Here is a 25,573-nt window from a genome sequence, read left to right on the forward strand (position 1 = left end):
AATATTGTAGACCAAATTATATAATTTACTTTATCTGCTGTTTGTAAATAAATAAATCTTCGTCTGTGTACTAAGCACGGTGGGGCAAGCGAGTTTTCGACACATAACGTAGCTATGGTAAGGAGGGTTAATTCTATTTGAATTAATTCAAAGTTCCAGTTCATCTTCTTTTTTTATTGCAGCGTCTGTTATCTGCAATAACGTTCACACTTAACTCCTGGAATCTGGTGTCATGTTCGTCTGAAGAGACAAAGAAAGTCGCCAACTTAAAACAAATCTTTACATCGACATCAGAGACACCTATGAATAGGTAAAGTGGCAATCTCATCAGGTGCACAATTGAGTACACCATGGTGTTCTGACACGATCTCTAAGTACATGTAAGAGAAGGAATAGGAATTAATCTCTCCTATCATAGCTACTTTTTTTATAAGCCCCGGTCAAGAATAAAAGTAAAGAGGGTAATTCGAGAACAACTTCTTTAAATGGTATTTCATATAAAACTTGGTTTTAATAGGATCACAAGTTTCCAAGTTGCAAACTTTCAAAATTACAGTTTGGTTGAACAGCGTCAAATCCTGAACCTTCTATGTTGTTTTTTTTTTTTTTTTACATAAAAAGTAGTATTTATTGTTTGTAAACTATGTCTAATTGTATGCAGAAAAACAAGCTAAATCTTAATGTAACTCTCGTTATTGTGACTTGGCTACTTTTAGTTTGTGGTTAGTGTTCAAACTCGGGTAGCTATACTTTTTAATCTAAGAGTAGTAAGGTGATAGGAGATGCGGAGCAGCGAATTCCCTAAAGAGCATTATCTGTTGATATACACAAATCTATAGTGAAACCTATAAACGTTACGGTACGTAACCCTCATTTAGAAAACTTGTAGGCTAATGGCATGACTTATAAGTAATATAATATTAAGTTTTATAATTAATTTGATATGAAAAATAAAATAAAAAAAAAAATAATAAAAAAATAGATTTGCCCCCAAAATCTTACCGCCTTATGCGTTAGCACAGAATAAATAGCATGCGCCTAAATACTAAATGTTATAAACGCTCCCTTATGCCCTTTAGCAATACGACTTGTTGAAGTCGTGACATGACAATATGACCCAAGGCGCTGTGTGTATACCGGTCTTTAAATTATACATATTAAGACCGGGCCTAACAGATTTTAAAATATCACCTTTTTTTCGTAAATTTATAAACTTTACTGAAACTGAAACAGCTGCAAAACGAATTCGTCTGCTGGTTTCTTCCTATTGGTGCTGATCAGCTGATGCTGTTTACTGTCGCCTGTCAGCGTTTGGCTTTGGTAATTAATTAGGTTATTTTGTTGACGTTGGCTAAATTCTGGTCATTAATTTCAAAGGAAAAGAGAGTTTGAACATAAGGATCAGGCCGGTTTTATGCAAAATAAATAGTTTTATTGTATTTAAAAGTGTTAACCTTATTTGTTTCAATTTTATATATTTTTTATGAATATATTATTATTTTGGTTGTAAATTTAGGTTAAAAAATACACGTCAAGAACAGTAAATTATGAATCACACTAATGAGAGGAAAGTAGCTTTAATCACAGGAATTACTGGTCAAGTATGTATAATTCAGCTAAATATGTTGATTTCTTAACTACATATATATAGCCTAGTTACTAGAATAGGCTAACTTACTATATGCTTTCATAATTTTAAGCCATGAATAAAAATAGGGTTAGGCTACACAATTATTATGGTAATAATATATATTAAAACTGTTATAAAGTATAATTACTGCCCTATGAGTCGGAAGAGGCTAGAGTTAACCCTTCTAGTGCTGTCCATCTGTACTACACTCATGAGCATGCTGCTGGACACAAGCTTATTCTATTCATTGAAGTATGTATATATTGTATCTTGCCATATAGCTTAATTAAAATTATAATACTAGCCTGAGGTGTAAACAATTTAAATTACTTATCTTAACTTTTAAAATATGCAGGATATCTTATCGGACTCTAAAATCAATGGACTTAATATCACACACAGGCAAGTTTGATCATGTGAGAATATTTCCGTATATTTTTAGCTATAAACTTATTTAAAAACTTTATTCTTATGGGTAGAGTATGAATGAAGTATAGGCTATGCACATACATTGATACAGTCTACTGATACTTATTAATTGATTTGAAAAATAAAATTAGATATATAAAAATAGAAATTAACATCATGTATAGTCAGTGTAAAAACATTTTCAAACTGTAAACTTAACACTCTTCCAGAACCATCTCTTTAATGTACATTATCTGAACCACCGGTCTCTGAGACCGGTTGATCGTAATTTATATTTTATAAGTACCTAAAAGTGAGTTATGTAATTCCAGCCTGGAAAATAATGAATTAATATTCCAATCCACTCTATAACATTATTATTTATTAACAATATATATATAGAAAACAGTATATGGACACAAATATAATTGTCAGTAGTTTCAGTCTGTAGTCTGCAGCATTCTCTACAGGACACATTTAATAGCACAGTCCTTACACACCTTCCGAATGCATTCAAGACACACTGGTTTTGAGCACCTTATGCACTTGTAGGCAGTTCCCTCTCTTTTACTGATGGACAGGATGCACAAGTCTTTCTCATCTCCATTTTGTTATCAGAAACTTGTGGTCTTACTGCTGTCTCGTTGTTCCCCAGAATCTTCTGAATGGTGTCTTTATGTCACGTCTCAAATTAGGGATCTGCAGTCTTCATTCAAGATGAGGCTTGATAAGATTCTCTCCCAATGCCTTGGTAAACTTGAATCTTCTAACGGCAATCACTGAACTACCAGAATAGCTGAGGAAATCAGGGTCAACTAAAATCAGGGTTATTTGTTTATACACCACTACTCGTGCCTGGTTGTCCTGGATCCATGTTTTTACACTCTAAACTAATTACAAAAAACAAATTAGGTACAGTATAATAAAAATATAAACGTCTGTTGTGGTGTATAACGAACCACCGGTCAGTAAGACTGTCACAAACTTGGGCGCTAATCGAACCATCGGGTATGAGAGACCGGCACATTTTTATAAATAGACGAAGGTCACACGTGCATCATGCTTCAACTGAATGGAAATCGGTTCGCTATGTGGAGGGAGAGGTGGGGGAAGGTACCATAGTGGGGAGCGATCAATACTTCATAACATTTCCAATATAGCAAATCAAAATTTACCCCCGGTCTCAGAGACTGGTGGTTTGGGCAGAGTGTTAATATTATCTAGGCTACTTTAAAACTGACATCTAAATGAAAACCGTGATTAAATGTAGAAAGCTAAACAACAAGGGAAGATGAAAACAGTTTTTTTCATAGTTTCAAGATGTTCCAAGATGTTTGTTATCATATCTTTGTTTTTTAATAGTGTCTTACTCATTATGTTTCCTAACTGTTTGCTTTAAGTTAGATTAAATATATCTGCCAAAGTTTCTCCAGGACAGGAACTCATCCACTATGTATAATGGTTGTTGAGCAAGCCATTTTCAAATGGAGTCTGAGATTATGGTTGTTTAGACTCTTCAGCTCATCTGAGAGAAGGTTGTAAAATGGTGCCGGCATATGGTGGTTTCTTCGTGTACAATGCTGTGCGGTGACATGGAAGCATGGTGAAATGCTTTTAATAACAGCTAACATTGCAGGACACTTAAAGATTGGCTAATGGATTAAATAACCTGTTATCCGAGTTTATTTAATTTAATTATCATTGTAACTTGTTTTGTTAAATTATTCTTAAAAACCAACCAGCCTAATGGTTCTATTAACAACTTAATGTACACAAGATACTAAAAATTGGGGTACATGTGGCCAATAAATAAATGCACTTATACCTGATGTTGCTTTATCTATAATAGGCAATTTAGATATCATTATCTCAGAAAGTAATAGGCCTAGGGTATTGATTTTGTATGGCTGTTCACTATGATTGTAGTAGTTTAATCTCACTAGACATAAACAAGATATTTATGGTGGTTTCACTACATTAAAAAAAACCCATTAGGCCTACATATAGACTTTTTAAAATAAAAAATATATAAATTTGAAATAGCTGTTTTTTATTGAATAATACATTTGTTTGCAATGAGAAAACCCACATACCTTACAAAATGCCACTAGGGTTATTTAGCACTGACATGGTGATGCTGTGTAAAAAGTTCAAGTTTGTAGCTGCCAAAGTTTTTGAAAAAGAAGTTGTAAAAGTACAACTTTCGGGAAAACGTGTTTGAAGTTTATATCTCACACTTTTTATTTCCTAAAAGCCAACAGGGCAGTAAAAATCACTTTAACTGAACTATCACACTCTGTATATATACAATAAGAAAGAAAATAATAGGCAATGAATATAAAAAGAGCTGTATTATATCAATTATAATTATAAACATTCTGAGAAAGAATTAATTATCAAGCTGAAAGTAGATTTGTCATAAAAATACCATAAAAGCAAGAGTGTATGTCAAGTAGTCTTCACGTTACTCTCCAAGTCAGAGTAGCCATATTTACTTTTGTAATAATTCAAAAGTCAAAAGATTCTTTATTCATAAACTGTACAAATAATACAAAGAATAGTGTCATGAACATCATTTGCGTACATCATACTATAAAATACAAATATAAAATATGTTCACATACACAAACATCTACCTAAACATTTTTTGTTTTTAAGAAATTAACAAATTTTTTGAAATTGTATACACAAATATCACATAAAATAGATCTAATTTCATTTTTAAAATGTTTTACATTGAGCGATTTAACATTGTATGGTAGCATATTATAAAGCCTCAGACCAAATTCACAAAAACTGTTTATAGTTTTTTGAAAATTGCACTGATTTACTCTAAGGAAATTGTTTTGTCTGGTAAAATGACTATGAATAGAATTATTTGTAGGAATTGTATCTAAATTAGTTTTGATATATAATAAACAGTCTAAAATGTATAGAGAAATAATAGTTAAAATACCAAGTTGCTTAAACAATGGCTTCAGTGCGTCCTACTACTGACATTAAACATTACTCTAACTGCTCTCTTCTGCAATAAAAATAGTCTTCTTACATTACCAAAATGCCCCCACACAATAATTCCGTAAGATAAATGACTTTGAATATGGGCAAAGTAAACAGCTTTCAACACATCTACGCTTACAAATACCTTTAGAAATCTTTTTACACAGAGTTTCAACATGAATGTTCTACTTAACATTAGATTGCACGAACAGGCCTAAGAACTTAACACTGTCCTCATTTCGTGTTTTAAAGCTGAATTCAATACTCTGAGTTTTGTCATTATTCAAACATAGTGAGTTGGCAGCTGCTGTCCAATCTTCGATTATGGAGTTAGAAGTCAGAAGGAGGTGATTAGCTACACTAGAATATTTACAATTAATTTGAACAGCTAAATCATCAGCATACATGTAGGCACTTACATAATCATTTGTAAAGGCTGATGATAGATCATTGATGTAAATTATAAACATGGTAGGCCCCAAAATTGAGCCCTGCGGGACCCCTAGCTGTACAGGTGAATAAGAAGAAAAATTATTATTATAGTAGACTGACTGATGCCTTTCTGATAGGTAAGATCTAATTAAGTTCAAAGCAGATTTATCGAAACCATAATATTTTAACTTATCTAATAATATACTATGTGATATAGTATCGAAGGCCTTCGACATGTCATATAAATTACCTAAAACCTTATTTTTTACATCTAGGCCATTCATACAATTTTTCATAAATTTAAAAATAGCATTACATGTGCCTCTATTAGGCCTAAATCCAAACTGATCATCAGAAAATAGCTTATGTTTTTCAAAATAGCCACCTATTTTTCTATTCAACAACAATTCAAGCACCTTTCCAATAACAGGTATTATGGTCACTGGTCGATAGTTACAATAATCAGTTTTTGCAGCTTTTTTAAACAAAGGAACTACTAATTAACTTTAATATCCTAAACCTACTACCACCATAGGATATTTAGGGTAGGAGAATGATCTTGCTGGTTTACATAATGTTTTCAGTTCTTAAACATATTGAGTCTAATTAACTATCAGACTTGTTGGAGACAGCACCTTTTTGGGGCAAAACACAAGTCTCTTTTTCTTTTTTAAAAAATTCTCTGATATCAAGATTTCAAAACCCTAGTGGCACTTTTTAACACAGCAAATGGGAGAGGGCCTTGTAATGATTAAAGGATTCAGTTATGAGACTGGAATCTAGTGTGAATTTACAACGGCCTAATCACATTCATATATTTACTTGAAAATATGGGTGTGTATTTCCATTACTTAAATAATATGTATTTGACATTTAAATGTTTTTTAAATTTCAAACCATGTCATCCCTAATAAAAAATATTGGCATATAAATTGACATGTATTGTTAAAGATGATATATTTACTGTGTATACAACTACACACATTTCGAGACATGAAATTATTAATTGTGTGTTATTTACTGTGGTTGAGTGGTTGACGCCCACTACATGCATTGTGCTTACACAGAACACTCGGCGATGATAAAATAAAGACATAAAAAATATGAACTTCAAGTTAAATATAATTTACAAAGCACAATACTTCGTTACTTTGGTTGTGTAATTTTGGGTTTTCATGCACAAAGTGTGACAAAAACACATTATGGCGATTGGTTAGTAACTATCGTTTTAATTAATGAATGTACACAAATATAAATCGACGAAAGATTGTTCTATTTAGTTTTTTATATATTTTCGTTAAATTTATCTAATCTATTTTGGTGGTGGGGGGAGGGAGAGGAACTATTCTATCGATATCCTATTACATGCTCTACATCTCAGTTACGTAACTTTGGAAGAAGGGTAGGATAACTCAATTCAGCCTCTCCCAGTCAGAGCGGGTGGGGAAAGGGACTCACTCATGTTAGGCGGGACAGCCTTCAACTCCAAGAGGGCCTACTCACTTCCAACAGTCCTCTGCAATAGACTAGACCTTTATAATATGTAATACATAGTGATACTAAATGTTTTTAAATTGTATTTTAGGGTTTAAAATGTTAGTATGCAAAATTTAAAATTAATCATGTCTTTAACAAATAAGTATCTTGACTTATGATTTATATACACTCTATTTTTAGGATGGTTCCTATTTGGCAGAGTTTCTCTTGGAAAAGGGATATCATGTTCATGGAATCATACGACGATCAAGTTCCTTCAACACTTCACGAATCCAGCATTTGTATTCTAACCCTACATCTCACAAAGAAGGAAGGATGAAGCTACATTATGGAGATATGACAGATAGCAGCTGTCTTGTTAAGATAATCAGTACAGTACGTCCAAGTGAAATCTATAATTTAGCAGCGCAGAGCCATGTAAAGGTAAAATGTCCACAGTTTTTGTCACAAGTAATTTTACTGAAAAATTAAACATTCCAATACGATCTGGTATGTTAAATATTTTAAATATTAAAAATATGTTTCAGTTTGTAAAGAAACAAACACGTAAATAGTGTCATTGTTAATGTACATCAACTGTACAGTTTTAGCAAATTTTAAGTATTATATAGAAAAAACAAAGTTACTGAATAAATTTGTATATAAATTTGAAAATCAGTGGTACTATAATGGGTTAACCAAACTTAAACTAAAACTGGACAAATTGTGCTACATACTTCAAAATTCTAGTGATGACCTGCCTGAACTCAGTAATAAGTATAAATTACTCTAGGAGTATAAAAATGAGATTCGCTTAGCTAAGATAAGATATAATAATGACGTTATCAATAGCCTAAGTTGTATAACAAAACTAGGGCAACCTGTAGTATTATAAATAAAAGCATAAAACCTATACTGAGCAAATGTTCCCAAAATTTAAGTGCAGAAGAGTTTAACCCTTTGCACTCCCCGTCCGCATGACAGTACTTGTGATTTGCACTCCTCTGGCCACCTCTTATGGCCCAAGGTCATATCCTCTACAACACTGAATATTTTGTTGTGAGCCATGTCGTTGCACTCCTCTGTCCATATGTAGTGGCCGATGCTAAAATGCTCCTAAACTCCTCTGGCCACCTCTTATGGACAGTGACATTTAACTATATTACATTTTTTGTAAATAATTCTGTTATATATATAATGTTCTGCCATATCTTGGCTGATTCTAAACTATATAATCAACAAGATTATACAATTTTTGGGGGGAAATGTTATTTATCTGTTTCTTAAAATACAAAATAAAATTACCCTTTCTATTAATGACTAGACTATAGATGAATAAAATATTTTTTAATTAGTTTTATTAATTTTTATGCCACTTATTTAATGTAAAACGGCAGTAATAAATATGAAATAATATTTTTGAAGTCTGTTTTGTAAGATGATTGCCCGCTGAAACTTAGCTGGGTGACTCATGACTATTTAAACAAACCCAAACAATTATCTTCCAGTGAGCTATCGTTGTTGTGACAACCAATGAGATTCTTGTTTTTGCTTGTATGTTATTTTAGTTCAGATATTTTGTCACAGTTTGATGACGTAGTTCTAAATAATTTAAAGTTTCCATGTTTTCTTCTATGGGTCGTTCCCCCATGGTTGGCATGTCATGGTAATAGCAAGGAAAAATAGTTTACATAGCCATATGACACTGTGCAAAGTTTATAGATGTTATCTGCTATGGTTTGTAAAATATTAAGCCGTACCCAGACTTTTCAAACACCTATATATACACTATACATAATAAATATTAGTAAATTATACATTAGTAAATCGTGAGAAATTCAGAAATAATTTTAGTTTTGTGAACTATCTCTACATTAAATCAATATCTCCATATGATATACATTTTCAGATTGATTATTTTTATTTTTAAAATTCATTTCTACATAGCTATGTTGGAAAGTAGACCAGAAATTTTATAAAGCAAAATTGATAGTTATTTTATTAAAATGATAATAAACAAACTGAATTACTGTCACTGAATGTTTGAAATGTTCTAAGTTGGTAAAAGTCGAAACAACACATTACAAACCAATACTGACTTAAAAATTGTTTGAAAATTTTGGTAATTCTTTAATTATTTAGTACTTTTTATAAATAACATTAAAATTTGCCTTAAAATTAACTACTTATATCTGTGGATTTGCTTGTAGTAATTTTGCTTTTTACCTTTAAAGAAATATATCTAAGACTTTGATTTTTAAATCCATGCAAAATATATTAAATAATCAATAAGAGAAAAATGAAAGCAACGCTTTAGCATAAAACGATCATTTAAAATTGTCCTTTTAAAATGCCCCTTTAAAATCACCTGTTGTTGTGATTGTGAATAACATGTCAGAGTGGAACAGACATCTGGCACCATCTATATTCAGTGTAGTAGAGAACATGACCTTGGGCCATAAGAAGTGGACTGAGGAGTGTACGGACACAGCTGCGCCGAGAATTCACAGAGTGCAACAGGTAAAGCACCATGTCCACCTCTTAGGGACTGAGGAGTTCAAAGGGCTAATAAATATTTTATCAATTATATATATGAATTGAGTTTTAATATTGTTAATAGCAATAACAATAGTGATTTTATTTAACGAACCACGTAATTCACATGCAAAATTATTTTAGTTTTAAGGAATTATCTGATGATGTGTACAATGCTATCAGTAGTTAAAATAATAGTACAAGTTTAGACATTTATGGTCTCAATGCTCCTATAATTAAGTTAGCCTCTAACTGCATTACTGTTTTGCTAGCATACTCATTTAATCTTTGTATTGTTTACAATTACTTTCCGAGACTATTTAAATTGAATAAGGTATGTTAGTTATATGCCTATCTCCATAATTTCTGTAATAGCTAAGGTTTTTGAAATTTTACTTCACAAGAAAATTGTACATTCTATGGAAGAAAATCATGTATTCCAAGAGAGGCATTTTGGTTTTAGAAAAAAATCGAAGCACCATTGATGTTGGTCAGGATGTTTTAAATAATTGTCTTGAAAACATTGAAGCTAAGAATAGTGTTATTTTTAGACCATTTAAAGTTTAGGTTATATGATCATGTATTCTCACTTGACTATTATAATTAAAAATAAAAATTGTTTAGATCTTAAAAATAAAAGTACTCATTGTAAAACTTAGGTCATAAAAAACTCAGCACTACATAAAAGTGTGTTAATTAAATGTAAAACAAGATATGTGAAGAGATGATCACATCTCTATCCTATAATGATAATAGTAGACAACTCACCTCTCACGCTATCACTACATCACAAAGCCCTGACATTTTATGATTAAGTTATTTTGTAATTGACTGTTTCTGTCACAAGTGTGTTTAAATAACCAAACTAAAATATGATCGGAAGACCAAATACATGTCAAACTACTTTTAACACTCATTAAATTGTATAACTGGCAATAACCTAATTTGGTTTCAGTTGAATAACAAAAAGTATTTGCTCCGCTGGTAGTACTTTTTGTGATTCAATCTTTATTTGAATAAAATTTACTATATATATATATACAGGGTGTATATTATGTCTGGAAACACCCAAATATATCCTTTAATAATTTAAATATAAATTTGAAACCTCTTACAATCGTGATAGAGATTGGGCATCTACTTTTTGGAACAATGTTTTGTTATGTCACACCAACGGGGGACGTCCTGCCGAGGGTATCGTGAATATTCTTAATGGAAGCCTATACCTTGTGATACATAATTTTAAAGGTAATAGCTTACTGAATTGAATGCCACAAACCGCATATCAAAGGAATTATTCTATCAGAAAATAGAGCATTTTTAGTATTGAAAATTTACTGATGTTCAACAATGTAATTTTAACATGGTTCTTGCCACAAAATGTGTTACACTAATTTTTTAGCATTTTTTTAAATGTTCAATTAAATAAAACAAAAATTTCATTTTAAGCTGGTTCTATTAGCACAAATTTGCCAGTTTTTATTACAGTACAATTATGGAAATACTTATGTTATTGATTTCTTATTACAAATAAAAAATAATGTATGCTGTTAGAAAAGTCTTACAACAAACGTTTTACCTGCATTTGGTTTCAAAGCAATTGTTCGAACTGTGTTCCTTCTACGGTTTGACAATGAGCCAATCTTGTGTAAAATGATTCGACAGAGTTGCCTAACATTTCTTTAGTTATCAAAGCAATCTCCTCTATAATCCTGTTTCTTAGGTCTTCCAAATTATGAGGCTTTCTTCATAAACATTGGATTTTAAATGACCCCATAGGAAATAATCGATTGGTGACAAATCCGGAGATCTTGGAGGCCATTCGATTTCTCCTCTTCGGCCAATCCATTTATGAGGAAACCTTAAATCCAAATACTCTCTTACCTGTCTCCCATAATGGGGTGGAGCACCATCCTGCTGAAACCATACATTATCAAAGTATTCTCCTGATGCAATTTGAATAGCTGGGATTATTTCATTTTGGAGCATATTGTAGTAAAGTTCGGCATTTAAATTTCCATTGATGAAAAAGGGTCCAACAATTTTATTACCTAAAATTCCACACCATACGTTCAGTTTTTGTGGTTGCTGTGAATGGGACTCAGTAATCCAATGTGGGTTTTCACTAGCCCAGTAACGGCAAATGCATTGCTTTAACACCAAATGCAGGTAAAACGTTTGTTGTAAGACTTTTCTAACAGCATATATTATTTTTTATTTGTAATAAGAAATCAATAACATAAGTATTTCCATAATTGTACTGTAATAAAAACTGGCAAATTTGTGCTAATAGAACCAGCTTAAAATGAAATTTTTGTTTTATTTAATTGAACATTAAAAAAAATGCTAAAAAATTAGTGTAACACATTTTGTGGCAAGAACCATGTTAAAATTACATTGTTGAACATCAGTAAATTTTCAATACTAAAAATGCTCTATTTTCTGATAGAATAATTCCTTTGAGATGCGGTTTGTGGCATTCAATTCAGTAAGCTATTACCTTTAAAATTATGTATCACAAGGTATAGGCTTCCATTAAGAATATTCACGATACCCTCGGCAGGACGTCCCCCGTTGGTGTGACATAACAAAACATTGTTCCAAAAAGTAGATGCCCAATCTCTATCACGATTGTAAGAGGTTTCAAATTTATATTTAAATTATTAAAGGATATATTTGGGTGTTTCCAGACATAATATACACCCTGTATATATATATATATCTAAATATTACATCCTAAATTGTAATTTTTGTGTTAACCGTTTCTACTGGAATGTTGTCTCTCAACATTGCTTGTTTTGACTTTCACTCGAACGTTCTGCTCTGGCGACATCATTCTGCATTGGATATTTGACAACAGTTATAGTACCCAATTTATTACTTGAACTTGTCAATTTGGTTATCGAACTTTGAATAGTTTTACTATCACCAAATAGTATAATTTTTTTGTTACTACTAGATTCACCATTATAAAAAAAACTCTAAATGTACAGACACTTCAGGATCCAAAAGAAAAGAAATTGCTGTTATAGACACAGATATTGCATTATCAATGTAATGTTCAAATACAAAACAGGCAAATATAAAACAAAAAAGTTTATAAAATTATTTGCAATTTCTTAAATAATGCAAACTATTTGGAAATAAACTATTGGCGTAGTCCTAGCTTAACCCCAAATGGGGAACCTCATATTGCATTATGTTTTGAAATACAAAACAGTTAAAATATAAATCTTTTTAATGTGAGTGTTGTATTTTGATTCATACTTTAATACAAAAAAAGTCTAAGCACCTTTAATGTAATTATATGAACTAATTGTTCAGTAAAATACTTCAGTACTGAAAATATTCCAAAATAACAAAGTTCTAAATAAAGCTAAGACAAGACAATAACTGTCTGTATTACTAAATCAAGCTTCAGTTGTTGTTATTGGTATGCTTAATAACATAGTGAAATTAAAGTATTAAATATCAGCATACATCCTAATATACTGGAGAAAACAATCAAAGAACAATAAATACAACAATCAAAGAAACTGAACAAATGTTCAGATACACCCACTCTGTCCCTATCTACTATTAGTTGGTTAAGATTAGGTTATCAAAAACATGTTAATAGCATCAAAGTTAAAGATAAACTTTAGAAGTGCTCATATGATCTACTATTTATAGGTGTGTGTTTTTTTCCAGAAGTGCAGAGTGGCGCCTAACACCGAAGCCTGTACTGTTGGCCAGGGGCTTTTCTGATTGGTACTTTCCTGATCTCAGATCACGTCCCAGATCGTCCAAAATTTTCAATTTCAGATCACATTGGACGATCTGGCACGTGATCTGAGAGCGGAAAAGTACCGTTCGGAAATACCCCTGGCCACTGCGGGTTTCTGTGGCTCAGCACTTCTGGTGGAAAAAACAAAAAACACCCCTCGATATAGTACCTAAATTCAAGCTCAGATCATGTGAGCACTCTTTAAACGCTTTATAATTATAATATGTATGTATGTATTTACTTACTTATACAGCCTATGAAAAATAGTAGATGGGACAGAGAGGCCTCCTTTTCGCTGACATCATTTTCTTTTGGGAGGCAAAAAACAAGAACCGATCAGTAACCGATCATGAAATACGTTCGTTACAGTGTACTCAGATATAGATCGAGAGCTTGCTCCCTCTTGGAGTAAATTCTCAGCCAGTGTAGGAGACTAAACTCAACTACAAGAATCGATTGTCACAATGACATGTAATGTTCACAGTTAGTCAAATAAGCTGTGTTCTCTCTAATAATGAAGTTTTTTTTAGATCCCTGTTAAAAAATACATTCCAAAAATAGTGGCCTCCGGATAATACCAAAGTACCATCTGTAATTCTGTTATTCTCTTAAATCAACCAGTTTCAATAATGAACTTTAAATAAAGACCTATAATATGTTAATTTTACATCTCACAGTTATTTGAATATAAAAATCATGAATGTTTTAACTAATTCATGCTTTTAAAAAGTTCATGCTTGTCAAAATATATATAGTACTCTCACAAGAGATGCTCTGATTCTAGTTTGAGTATAACATGATATAGCAGATGTAAATGATTCTTGTTAATGTCTATATTTCATTTATTGCAGGTATCATTTGATTTGAGTGAGTATACTGCAGAAGTTGACGCCGTGGGGACACTTCGGTTGTTGGATGCTATTAAAACATGTCAGTTAGAAAAGAATGTGAAATTTTACCAAGCCTCTACATCAGAACTTTATGGAAAAGTTCAAGAAATACCACAGAAAGAAACAACACCTTTTTACCCAAGATCTCCCTATGGTAATAAATATTCTATTTCTGTTTGCTTTTTAAAAATTGATTGGTTGAATGTCAGTAAATCCAGGTTATCTTTTTTGATTTTCATTGTGTAAATTTTTTACTTATCTTAAAAGAATAGTAATAATTTATAATTTACAATAGATATTAAATAAATAACCACCATTGTTCAAAATAAAAGGGTTTCTGGGGTCGAGGCATATGCTTTCTTTAAGAACTTAAAGCTTAATAAGCCATGATAGTAAGATTATCACACTTTTTTAATAAAAAGTTACACTTCATGTAATAAACTTGAAATATAATAAGTAATAACTTTAAACAAATTTATATTCTGGCTTTAATTTAGTGAGAAATGGTGTTACAGCTGTTGCCAAACTATATGCCTACTGGATGGTGATAAACTACAGAGAAGCGTACAACATGTTTTGTTGTAACGGTATACTGTTCAACCACGAGAGTCCACGCAGAGGGGAGAACTTTGTAACTCGTAAGATCACAAGATCAGTGGCTAAGATACATCTAGGTTTGATGGATTTCATGGAACTCGGCAACTTAGATTCCAAGCGTGACTGGGGCCATGCCAAAGACTATGTTGAAGTAAGTTGGATCTGTCTGTTATTCTTTCATTCAGTTTAAAATTTAGGTAATTGTATTTGTACAGTACATGCAAAACTATACAATACAATAATCAGATGAATAAGTTAATCTAATAGAACTTTCTTTTCTAGTTTCTATCTGAAAAATGATATGGTCAAATAACAGCAACCTTTAGACAGTGTATCACCCATTGATTACGGGGGTCCACCAAAAAGGGAGTTTAGAGAAGAATGCAATAAAATTAGTTTACTTTCATTAATCAATAGTAGATGTTCATTTAGAGCAGTATTTACATCATCAAGAACTGTAAAAGATTTTAATTCCAGTCAAATAGATTAAAATTTCTGAACTTAACACAAGCATCATCAGCAAACAAACAAATTTTATTTAATGGGTAATCATTGACCAACTGTAGCAAATCCTTAAATAAATCTAAAATAAAAGAGATCCTAAAATAGATCCTTAAGGTACACCATGTTTAATTTCTAATACTGGAGATGAGTGTTATATTATTGTATTGTTAACCTCATGTGTAATTTCCACATATTGTCTCCTGTTTATCAAATAATTCTAAAACCAGGCTAGACAATTTTTTGCAATAACAATAGAATTTTGTTTATCTAATAGTGAACTATGGCATACACTATCAAAAGCTCTGCTAAGATCTAAAAAGACCCAAAAACCTTCTTCTATATTAGAGGATAGATCAACAGAATTAATTATAGATTCTATAAAAGCAACTGCTGCGACAACTGATCTACCTTTTCTGAAACCATGTTGATCAGGGTCATGCAAGGAAGTTTCCTCCAAATAAGTAATTAACTGATTAGTTTATTGAGTTAATTTATTATAGTATTATAGACAAATCCACACATTCATTGAAAAAACTCTTCAAAATTCAGCTTATTGTTTGGGGATCAGAATATAATGTATATATTTTTAGTTTGCTGCTGGAGACACTCACAGTGTACGAGAATTAGTTGGTATGCTACTGTGTGGTTAATGCTTGCTCTGGTAGTGCAGGCGATGTGGATGATGCTCCAATTGGATCAACCAGATGACTTTGTGATTGCCACTGGAGACACCCACAGTGTACGAGAATTCGTTGAAACAGCTTTTGCGTTTGTGGACCGTAAGATCATCTGGGAGGGCTCTGGAGTGGAGGAGGTTGGCAAAGAAGCAGATACTGGCATTGTGAGAGTCAGAATTAATCCCAAGTACTTCCGACCAACAGAAGTCGTAAGTAAATGAATCTTCTGTTCAAATAACAGCTGTTTATGATAGTTAAGTTAATCCATGAAGTGATCTAACCTCAAACTTTGTTATTGTTTCACTACAAGTAAATAACACCTATTTTTGATACATCAATTTGGCAGTATGCCTGTATTTTGAGTTATTATCTAGTATAAATTAACACAACATTCAAGAAGTAATTTTGTTTTCTGAATTAATAAATATTAAAATATGTCATCTGTCAAACTATTAATTACTCTATCAAACTTAATTTGTTTATTAGGTTAAAATAAGAAATATCATATGACGTATTCTTGTGTGTTGCTTAGTTTACTGTCTGTCTGTCTGTTTGTATTTATTATGAAATAAATGATATCTTTGAATTGGATAAAAGTATAAATTTAAATATTTTCAAATTGTTTAGTCTTTTCAACACATTCATGAAGACGTGTATCCCATCGAGTTCACACGATCTTTCATAACTGCCGTCATTTACCCAATTGGGTTAAAACCAGGCTTTTGCAAAGCACGTTGTGTGCCCAATGAGGTACACATTGCTATGCATTTCCTTATTGCTTGCCTGTCTTAGTGGTTTGATAAATGTGATCCCGCTTTAAATAAGTATATTAGACTATCGTGTACCCTGTCGGGTGCATGATTGCATAATTTTTAAAGTAAATTAGTTTTTCAGGTACCCTTGGGGTACATGGAGAAACATTGAAAAACAATATTGAAAAAAATGTTGTTATGGAAAATTGCAAAGCCTACATACATTTCTCATTATACTTAGATGTTTAACGTAAAAAAAAGATTACCGATTTTTGCCATTATTATTGACAAATTCTACGGCAAATGAAAAAGTCCGGAAAAAGCCGTTGTCGTGAACGTGTTCAGGCCTATTTTGAAAAAATTGCAAAACTATACATATTTACATTTTCAAAATGGCAGGCATACAACATTTTCAAGCTATAACTCAAAAAGGGAGCTTTTATAAAATGTCTCTGAGAATAATGAAATATGGGTTAATTTTAGGTGAACATTTTGGTATCAAGGCAATTTTGCTAGGTCGTAATAAGCAAGTTGTAATAACCAGTTCCAGTTGCCTCTCCCTTAACATACATTAATCAGGTTATTAATTTTGTAAAATTGTTCAGTAATAATCAACTGATTGTTACATTTAACAGATAGAATTACTAACTCATTGTTCTAGTTTTTTATACTTGACTAGTTACCAGCGGCGGCTTTCTTAATGAAAGCATTTATAATGTAATATGATGAAGGCCTATAATTTTTTTTTAATTAGACATATCAGGTACATATTATTTCAATATCCATGGTAGAGAGATTCAAAACATAAATACAATTTTGACTGATTCTGTTTTAGGTTTTCCTGTATGAATAAATATATACATATAAGTCAAAAACCTAATTTGGTCTAAAAGTATTAAATTCAGTCTGTTTAGATTAATTTTCCATCTAAGGTATTTAGAGTGCTATAGTTGAGTTTGACTTGTGTTCCGATCAAGAAAATATACACTAACTTCAATTAAAAGGTGTATACTTTTGGCTCTTTGAATTCATTAATTTTTTAAATTCTCTTTTAAGGCTCAGCGTTCAGCTATGTTTGCTTTTGTGTCCCGATAAAGAAAATATATAACTTATTTATGACTGAAAAGTTACTGAAGTCCAAAAGAGTCAGATAAGACTGATTAAATTCACTTCCGCTCCAATTTATTTATGGTTTCACAGTTTAGTTTATGTTGTTGCACTGTTCAAGAAAATAAACACATGCATTGGTTTTAAAATCCAACTTAGATTTAAAAGGGTTTATTTGCAGTCTGCGATGTTTCTGTTGCTATAAGCAATATTTATTTTTACCCCGATCACGAAAATACCTTTGGAAATATTACTAGAAATGTAAACTTTAAAAGGGAAAATGATTACTGTGGGTTATTCTTTGGAGGTAAATATATGCCACCACATACTTTTCTACAGGCCTTTTTGAACTGTACAATTCTGTAGTAAATTATTTTGTTATAAGTTCTAAGGTTTAATCAGTATTAACAATAAAAGCACTAAAAAATATCAATTCTTACATTATATAAACTTTTCTCTACTTTCTATGATTAAAATATGGTTTCATTATATGGTTATTATACCTAGGAACTTGCCCTAGTTCATAACGAAACCAACAGTGAAAACCGTATCAAAATCTGTTGAGTAGTTTAGAAACTATTGATGAACGAACAATATATATATATATATATATATATATATATATATATATATATATATCAACGGATATCTGTTGATTGGCGTTTAAGGAACGAAAATAAACAATAGATATCTGTTAAATGGCAATTGAAAAAACAAAATTCTCAGCCATGGAAATCAGTCATCCTTGGCAGACTCCAAAAGGTCCATGGGACAGGATTCACATTGATTTTGTGATTCCTAATAATGGTCAATATTATTATTTTGTAGTGGACGCTTTTTCCAAGTGGGTCGAAGTCATACCATCAAGGGTTACATTGACAGATTGGTATATTAGAGAATAGTGGAAACTATTTACCACATTTGGACTCCCAGCTATATTTATTTCAGATAATGGTGCCCAATTTACATCACATATTTTTTAACAATTTCTGAAGGAAAATGGTGTATAGTTCACAATACTACTGTTCCTCATCATCCATCATCAAATGACCAAGCGGAAAGATTCGTGCAAACGGTTAAGAACTCATTGAGTGCTATACAGAATGAAGGAAGGAAAACTAAAATGAACTAAAACTGTACTATTTACTTACACAAATAAGGTAGGCTGTAAACTCGACTGGTTCAACATCATACTAGCTAATGTTTGGCAGACCTGTCAGAACCCATCTTGCACTGTTACACCCAAGAGAAAAACAGGAAGAGAATAACATAACATTTGCTGGCAGTTATTTTAAAATTGGTGACAGTACAAGCTAGAGATTACAGCAATGCAAAATAAAAATGAAAAGTTGGAAAGGTTATAGGAAAAGAAGGAAATCTTATATTCAAAATCAGAATGGATGATCATCTGGCATAGACATCTAAATCAAATGTTTCACTGCCAAATGTATCAATAAACTAAACACTTAAAGTTTGTAATATGTTTTATTTAAACTTTTAAATGAGGTATAATAAGCTCCATTTCACCTTCTGCTTAGTGCAACATCTGAAATCTGACGTCGTCACAGACTTGTGACAGGTAACTAAACTCAACATTTACATTAAATTAACCCTTCCGCTATAGTTATGTTATGTGTAGAAAACAAAGTTGCTCCACAGTGCTTTAATATTGCGTCTAAAACATTGTAGTGCACTGGTGTGCACCTGATGAGACAGTGGGTGAGTTAAATAAAGCCGAGTTGTGGGCTATCCAAATGATCTGAAAGGTTACTTGCAAATTTGAGTCAAGTCTCAATTTTGGTTGATTAAAGTTTTGACTTAGAAAGCAATTGCAAACTTATGTAAAATTACAAAATGCGAGTGTGCTCACATGATCCAAGGTGGAAGGAAGCATTCAGGTCTAAACAGGAGACCCAGCTGACTGGTCTCGGCAATCCACACCATCGGCACAACACTTTCTTGACTGCATACAGATGAACCTTATCATCCATTTTGTCTAATTTGAATTAATTTTGTACATTCATAAATAATATAACCTAAAGCAGTACACTTTGAATTGGTGGGGAACAAACAAAATCATTTGTGTAATAAAATAATTTTCCATCATGTAGGAGAAATCCATGTTACCAAATTGTGGATGAGTTGAATGAAGCCAAGAAGGCACTTGTGAGAGGGCTCTCAAAATATGCTTGATAATATATAACTTTAGAAAATTGTGTGTGTTTTAATAAATCATTTTGTAAGTGAATAAATTTTTTTACAAATTTAAAACTTGTTATTTCCTCCGTCATCTATTATATAGATACTTTATAAAAATTTCGTATTGATATCTTCAATTATTTTTCTTTGGACCTGATTGTAAGATTGGCCTAAATTATGTGTCAAATTCCTATCATGCCTCAAATAAAATTATTTATATTTTTCCTGTCTTAATAAAAGATGTTTTAAAGGGCTGATACCAGAATTTTGTTTAACAACTTCAGAAAAATTCTATTCTTAAAAAAAAGTCGGTATTCTATTGAAACCAATTGTACCACCAAGTAGATGTCATAAAAATATTATGTTGAATTTTCCGTTAAATACTTATCAATTTTAAATGGGAGATGACATGTTATAAACTTTATATCAAATATTTTATTCATTATTTTGGTCCATAAATATTTACAAATAATGTTTACCAAAAGAATCTAAATAATGTTTCTTGTGTTTTTACCTCAACTACTATAAAACTATGGGAAAGTTTTTTTGTTTGAAGGTTATTTTTGATGGTGGAAGGATTGTGAAGGAAACAGGATTTTTCTGGACATTTGCCATCGTTCAGTGAAACTATGGGAAAGTGTTAATAAAACAATAATTTTCAGTTTATTCAACAAGCTTACAGGTGAAACTAAGTGTTAATAAAACAATAATTTTCAGTTTTATTCAACAAGCTTACAGTTATAATTTAGTTAAAATTTAAAACAACAATAAGCAACCAATAAAATTTAACTTATATTAAAATAACACAATATAAAGTATTATTGTACAATACAAAATAAGTACATTATAAAGTATAGAACACAATAATAAAATAACAAACATAGAACTAACAAATAAAATTTTACATCATTTATCTAGTAACTTAAAGTACTAGATAAGCACCAGCCAAAAATTATTTCGCAGAATAAAAACATTATTCTTAAGCCATGTTTCTGTTATTTTTTTCCAGGGGGTCATGTTATGCTTATTTTGACAACTTATTAAGAATCACATTTGTGTTACAATATGACTATATTTGTTTTTTTCTAACCTTATTGACAATTATTCCAGTATATATATATATATATATATATATATATATATATATATATATATATATATATATATATTCCTTGTAGGATAATTAATTATGAGTGTGTTGACTGATAGCAAACTCATTTAGTGACTTTAACATTAATTAAACTTAAAAATGTATACAAGTTAAAAAATAGTCATTATTTTATATTTGTTAAAAGTAGGTAAACATGAATCCCTATCAGAGATATTATTATTCTTAAAGCCATTTTTGCCATTTAAAAGCAGTTATTATTTTGCAACTGCTACTCCATAAAGTAATTCCATACCTCATAGGAGAGTGGAAGAAAGCGTAATATGCTGATATTAACATTGCAACCCTCGCACAATTTCTTAATTCACAGGAGATAAATATGATAATTTTTTACAAATATGCTCTTCATGACAGTCAACAACGACAGCAACACAGTGTTCTTGGTAGTTCTTAACCTACTATCAAGATGGATTCCCAACAACTTGAAACCAGTCTTTTGGTCATTAAGTATAAGAAAATTTGCTTCAAACCACTCTAAGGCTATTTTTAAAGCTTGTTTTTCTTCTTTCAGTAATTCATTTAAGTTTCTATTACAGTTAAGGAGCGTGGTATCATCTGCATATGGGACTGATGAGCAAGGCATATTAAATGCAGTCATTAATAGCAATTATATATAGTAAAGGACCAAGTACAGATCCTTGGGGTACACCAATTTCTACCTGTTTAAGATCAAATTCGTCACTGCACTGGATAACCATTTGTTTTCTATCCCTTACATATAATACCAATATTTTAAGCTCATTGTCTTGAGTACCATATCTAAAGTGTTTCTATTAAGAGGTAATGAATAATACAATCAAATGCTTTGGTTAAATCAATTAATACAGCTGATGACAATAATTTACCTCCGAAATTTAAATACTTGATTCACAATATCCTCTATCGCTTTAACTGTAATTTTGCAAGCTATGAAACCAAATTGTCATTACAAAATATATATTCTTAATAAAATAACTATTAAGTTGTTTTTTTTACACACGATTCAAATACTTTCCTGAATACAGGGACTAATGAAATAGGTTGGTATCTAGATGGGCTTGACTTTCTCCTTCTTAAAGGCCTGCAAATTAGTTTTAAAATCTTAGTCCTTAAAACTCTGAAGAAAATTTGGCCTGGATTCAACTAGCATGATAATACTTAGGTTTTTGCGAAAGTTAAAATTTATTTTTGCTTCTCTGCAGAAAAAATAAAAGCAGGCAAATATTTTTTAAAAGTTTTACTAGTATTGGTAATAGCGCTATACTCGTAGAAGCACAGTATACCATAGGTGCACTATATGGATATACCCGCACATCATGTAATGTTAACGTCAGATAAAACAACTATAAAAGAATAGTACTGGTTATTGATTTATTTTTGGTTCCAGATCAGTTGAATAAAATTAGCTGAGAAAAGAACTTAAAAATGCATCTAAAAGATCACAAACAAATATTCTATTTGGTAAAAGAATGTTTTATTCGAAAAAACTATTCCTTTTTTGTATTTTATATAGCTCAGATATTTTATTTGTTGTGACACTTGTTCTGCACTAAGTTCATGAATAAATTATTTCATATCTTGAAGGAAAAATTATAAATTAATTACAAACATAGTATACAGAACTTAAACTGTGCAGACAGAACAGTCAGAGCAGCCAAATCTTCTAACCAAAATTCAACATTATTAGGTATATTCAATTAAATATTCTCCAATAAAACATAAATGAAGATTTTATTTGAAGAAAACTTTATATGATGTGTAGTTACACTGTATCATAACTAAGGCAAGTATATTTTCATACATATATGCCGTAATAAAATAAGGTCAGACCGAAGCAAGTGTTGTGTTCATGCACAAACAGATGTTTTACAATCAAGCAGAGTTGTCTGTAACAGTCTGTACAAATATGGCAATGTTGTGTCAAAACATGCCAACCAATCCACCATGTTCTCAACAATGTGTGCCAGATAATGTATTTGCTTTCTGTTGAAAAACTAGAGCTGTAGCTTGTTTCTCGTCAACTAATCATCAAGCCGTACAAAAAATTAGATTTTAAAATTACATAAGAAAACATAATTTACATTCTTATTGTTGCATGCACATTTATAATATCCTACTTAAAACCCAATTAATTAATAATCAGTTCAATTACATTTAGCAAAGCATTTAATGTTGATATGCATAATATTACACAAGCAAATAAATTTGGTCAATTTTTGTAGAATAAAACCATATGAAAAAAGTGTGGAAAATTTTGAAAAATAAGGTCAAAAACAGTGTTTATATGTATTTTTAAAGTGCAGAGGAAAGTTTTCTACCCAAACTAAATAAATAAGAGCAGTGCCAAATCACCAATGCTCAAGTTGTCTCACATCAAGCAGTGAATACAATGAAAAATATTAATAAAATATATATGTTACAGTTATAGTGATTAATTAGTCATAGTGCATGTCTGGTTATTATGCATAATGACCAAATTCTGTAGTAAAAATGATAAATTAATGACTTTCAGCAGTCATTATACATAATAGCGAAAACGATTGGGTGTAGAATAGTAGTCTAAAATAATCGTTTTGACCAGACCTTATGATTATGAAGAATATGCTCACGTGATTGATCTGAGCTTAAATTAGGTACTATCTCAACGGATGTTTTTCTTTTTTTGCCTGAAGTACTGCGTTATGTTTTTTAGTTTATATAACAATGAAATAACTCTTGATCATTGTTTACATAAATAATACACATTTTGATCTCACCTTAATTATTTATTAGATTCAAGTCTAACAAATTTATAAATTCTTAAAAATTGGCATACAACCGTAATTAGTAAAGCCTAGCAGTATATAACACTCCTACAATACCAGGAAGAAAAACGCTGCATCTATTGATTTTAATAGATTAAGCAAAACTCGTGAAAGCCATTCTGTTATTGCACTGAGGGTGTACAACCATTTGTTAACCTTAGTCCTAAAGTACAATAAAAAATATTTTTGAATAAATATTACTTATGGCTGTTAGATTACCCATTTTATGCACTGGACGAGTTCTTCCGATTAAAAAACATTTTATTTTAAATTCCCCAATGCCACTGGCTGTATTTGAGTATTGTAGTTTATGTTTGTGTAACATAATATATAGATAATCTAAGATTTATAACTGACTTGGCTATATTTATAATGAAATTAATTAGAACAGTGAAAATTGTTTTTACCATCAGTGTTCAAACTTTGTTTTCAAGTAATTGACTGTTTAGTATTAAATTAATAGGTTTACATTTTGTTTATTTAAAGTTTTGGAATACTAAGTCTATTCATTAATAATATAAACAATTTAGCCACACATTCAAAATGGGCCTTTCTTGAAAATGTAAGATAGATTTAAAGTGTTTACTTAATAATCACTGATAGGGAGATGTCCCCGTCTGGCCACAATAGTGTATTTTTGTGATTTAACAAATCTTGTATTTATTTCAACAGGATTTATTGCTTGGTGATGCTAGTAAAGCAAGAAAAACTTTTGGATGGGCACCTCGAGTCACATTTAAGGTAAATTATAAAATTTATAATTTTATAGATTTTTATGTAGATATTAACAATATCATCAGCATAATCAGATGAGTCCTGGGTGTCAATGCAAAACCTTGCGTATATTCATCTTCACATTTTTACAATTATCATGCCTCTAAAAGTTTTCGATCTTATAATAAATTTTGTTTTATAGACCTTGATGTTACCTAATAAAGTTTCAATCATTCTTCATTACAAAGTATTTATCTTTATATCAAATCTTTAAAGGCAGAAAATAAGTTGTTATAATCTTTGAAAGAATATATCTGGTTAATAAAAAGGTATTGTTTTTAAAACTATTCGGAATGAATAGTGGTGTTAAATGGCAGACTAAAACAGTTTCTCTCATATATAGTTGTTTCTCCCATTATGATTAAGGGAAAAAATTCAACTTCAAGTTGCATAATTTCTGCACTATCCTTTCCCGTTATTACTAATCCTTTCTAAGGATCATTTGATCTTAGACTGGCATGAGTGGTCTTTATCAAGAATAAATTGGGTTATACATATAATCATGTCATACAAAAGTTTGAAAAACATATACTCTTTCAAGAAAATATTACAATGAGATATCTTGTAATGTAAACAGTTTAATAATGTACACTTAAGCACACTCTTTCTCATAGATTTCTTATTAAGAATTGTTGTCTTGTTTTTAGGAACTGGTGAGAGATATGATGCAAGCAGATATTGATCTGATGAAGAAGAATCCGACTGCGTAAAACGAGCATAGTTTGTTTTATGTGTCCAGCAGCACAGTTTTTCAACGAGGGGATTTTAAGTAACTTAAAGTATTTAACTATTTTTAAAAGGAAGTTTAATTACAGATTTGCATGTGTTTCTAGGTTTAAATTTTGTTAAATTGAATTCTAAGATTTGTTAATGTA

The 25,573-nt window shown here is 30.9% G+C and overlaps 1 protein-coding gene across 1 annotated transcript; it reads left to right on the forward strand.

Annotated features, from left to right (window-relative positions):
• The first annotated feature begins 1,287 nt into the window (after window positions 1–1,287).
• LOC124358903 (GDP-mannose 4,6 dehydratase) lies at window positions 1,288–25,573 on the forward strand. The gene is made up of 7 exons (XM_046811157.1): window positions 1,288–1,601; window positions 7,148–7,390; window positions 14,099–14,291; window positions 14,653–14,885; window positions 15,909–16,124; window positions 24,597–24,665; window positions 25,346–25,573. Exons 1-7 carry the CDS (start codon window positions 1,548–1,550, stop codon window positions 25,406–25,408), a joined length of 1,071 nt encoding a protein of 356 aa, XP_046667113.1. The 5' UTR covers window positions 1,288–1,547; the 3' UTR covers window positions 25,409–25,573.

This window comes from Homalodisca vitripennis, chromosome 1 (assembly GCF_021130785.1).
Source record: "Homalodisca vitripennis isolate AUS2020 chromosome 1, UT_GWSS_2.1, whole genome shotgun sequence".
Lineage (NCBI taxonomy): Eukaryota > Metazoa > Arthropoda > Insecta > Hemiptera > Cicadellidae > Homalodisca > Homalodisca vitripennis.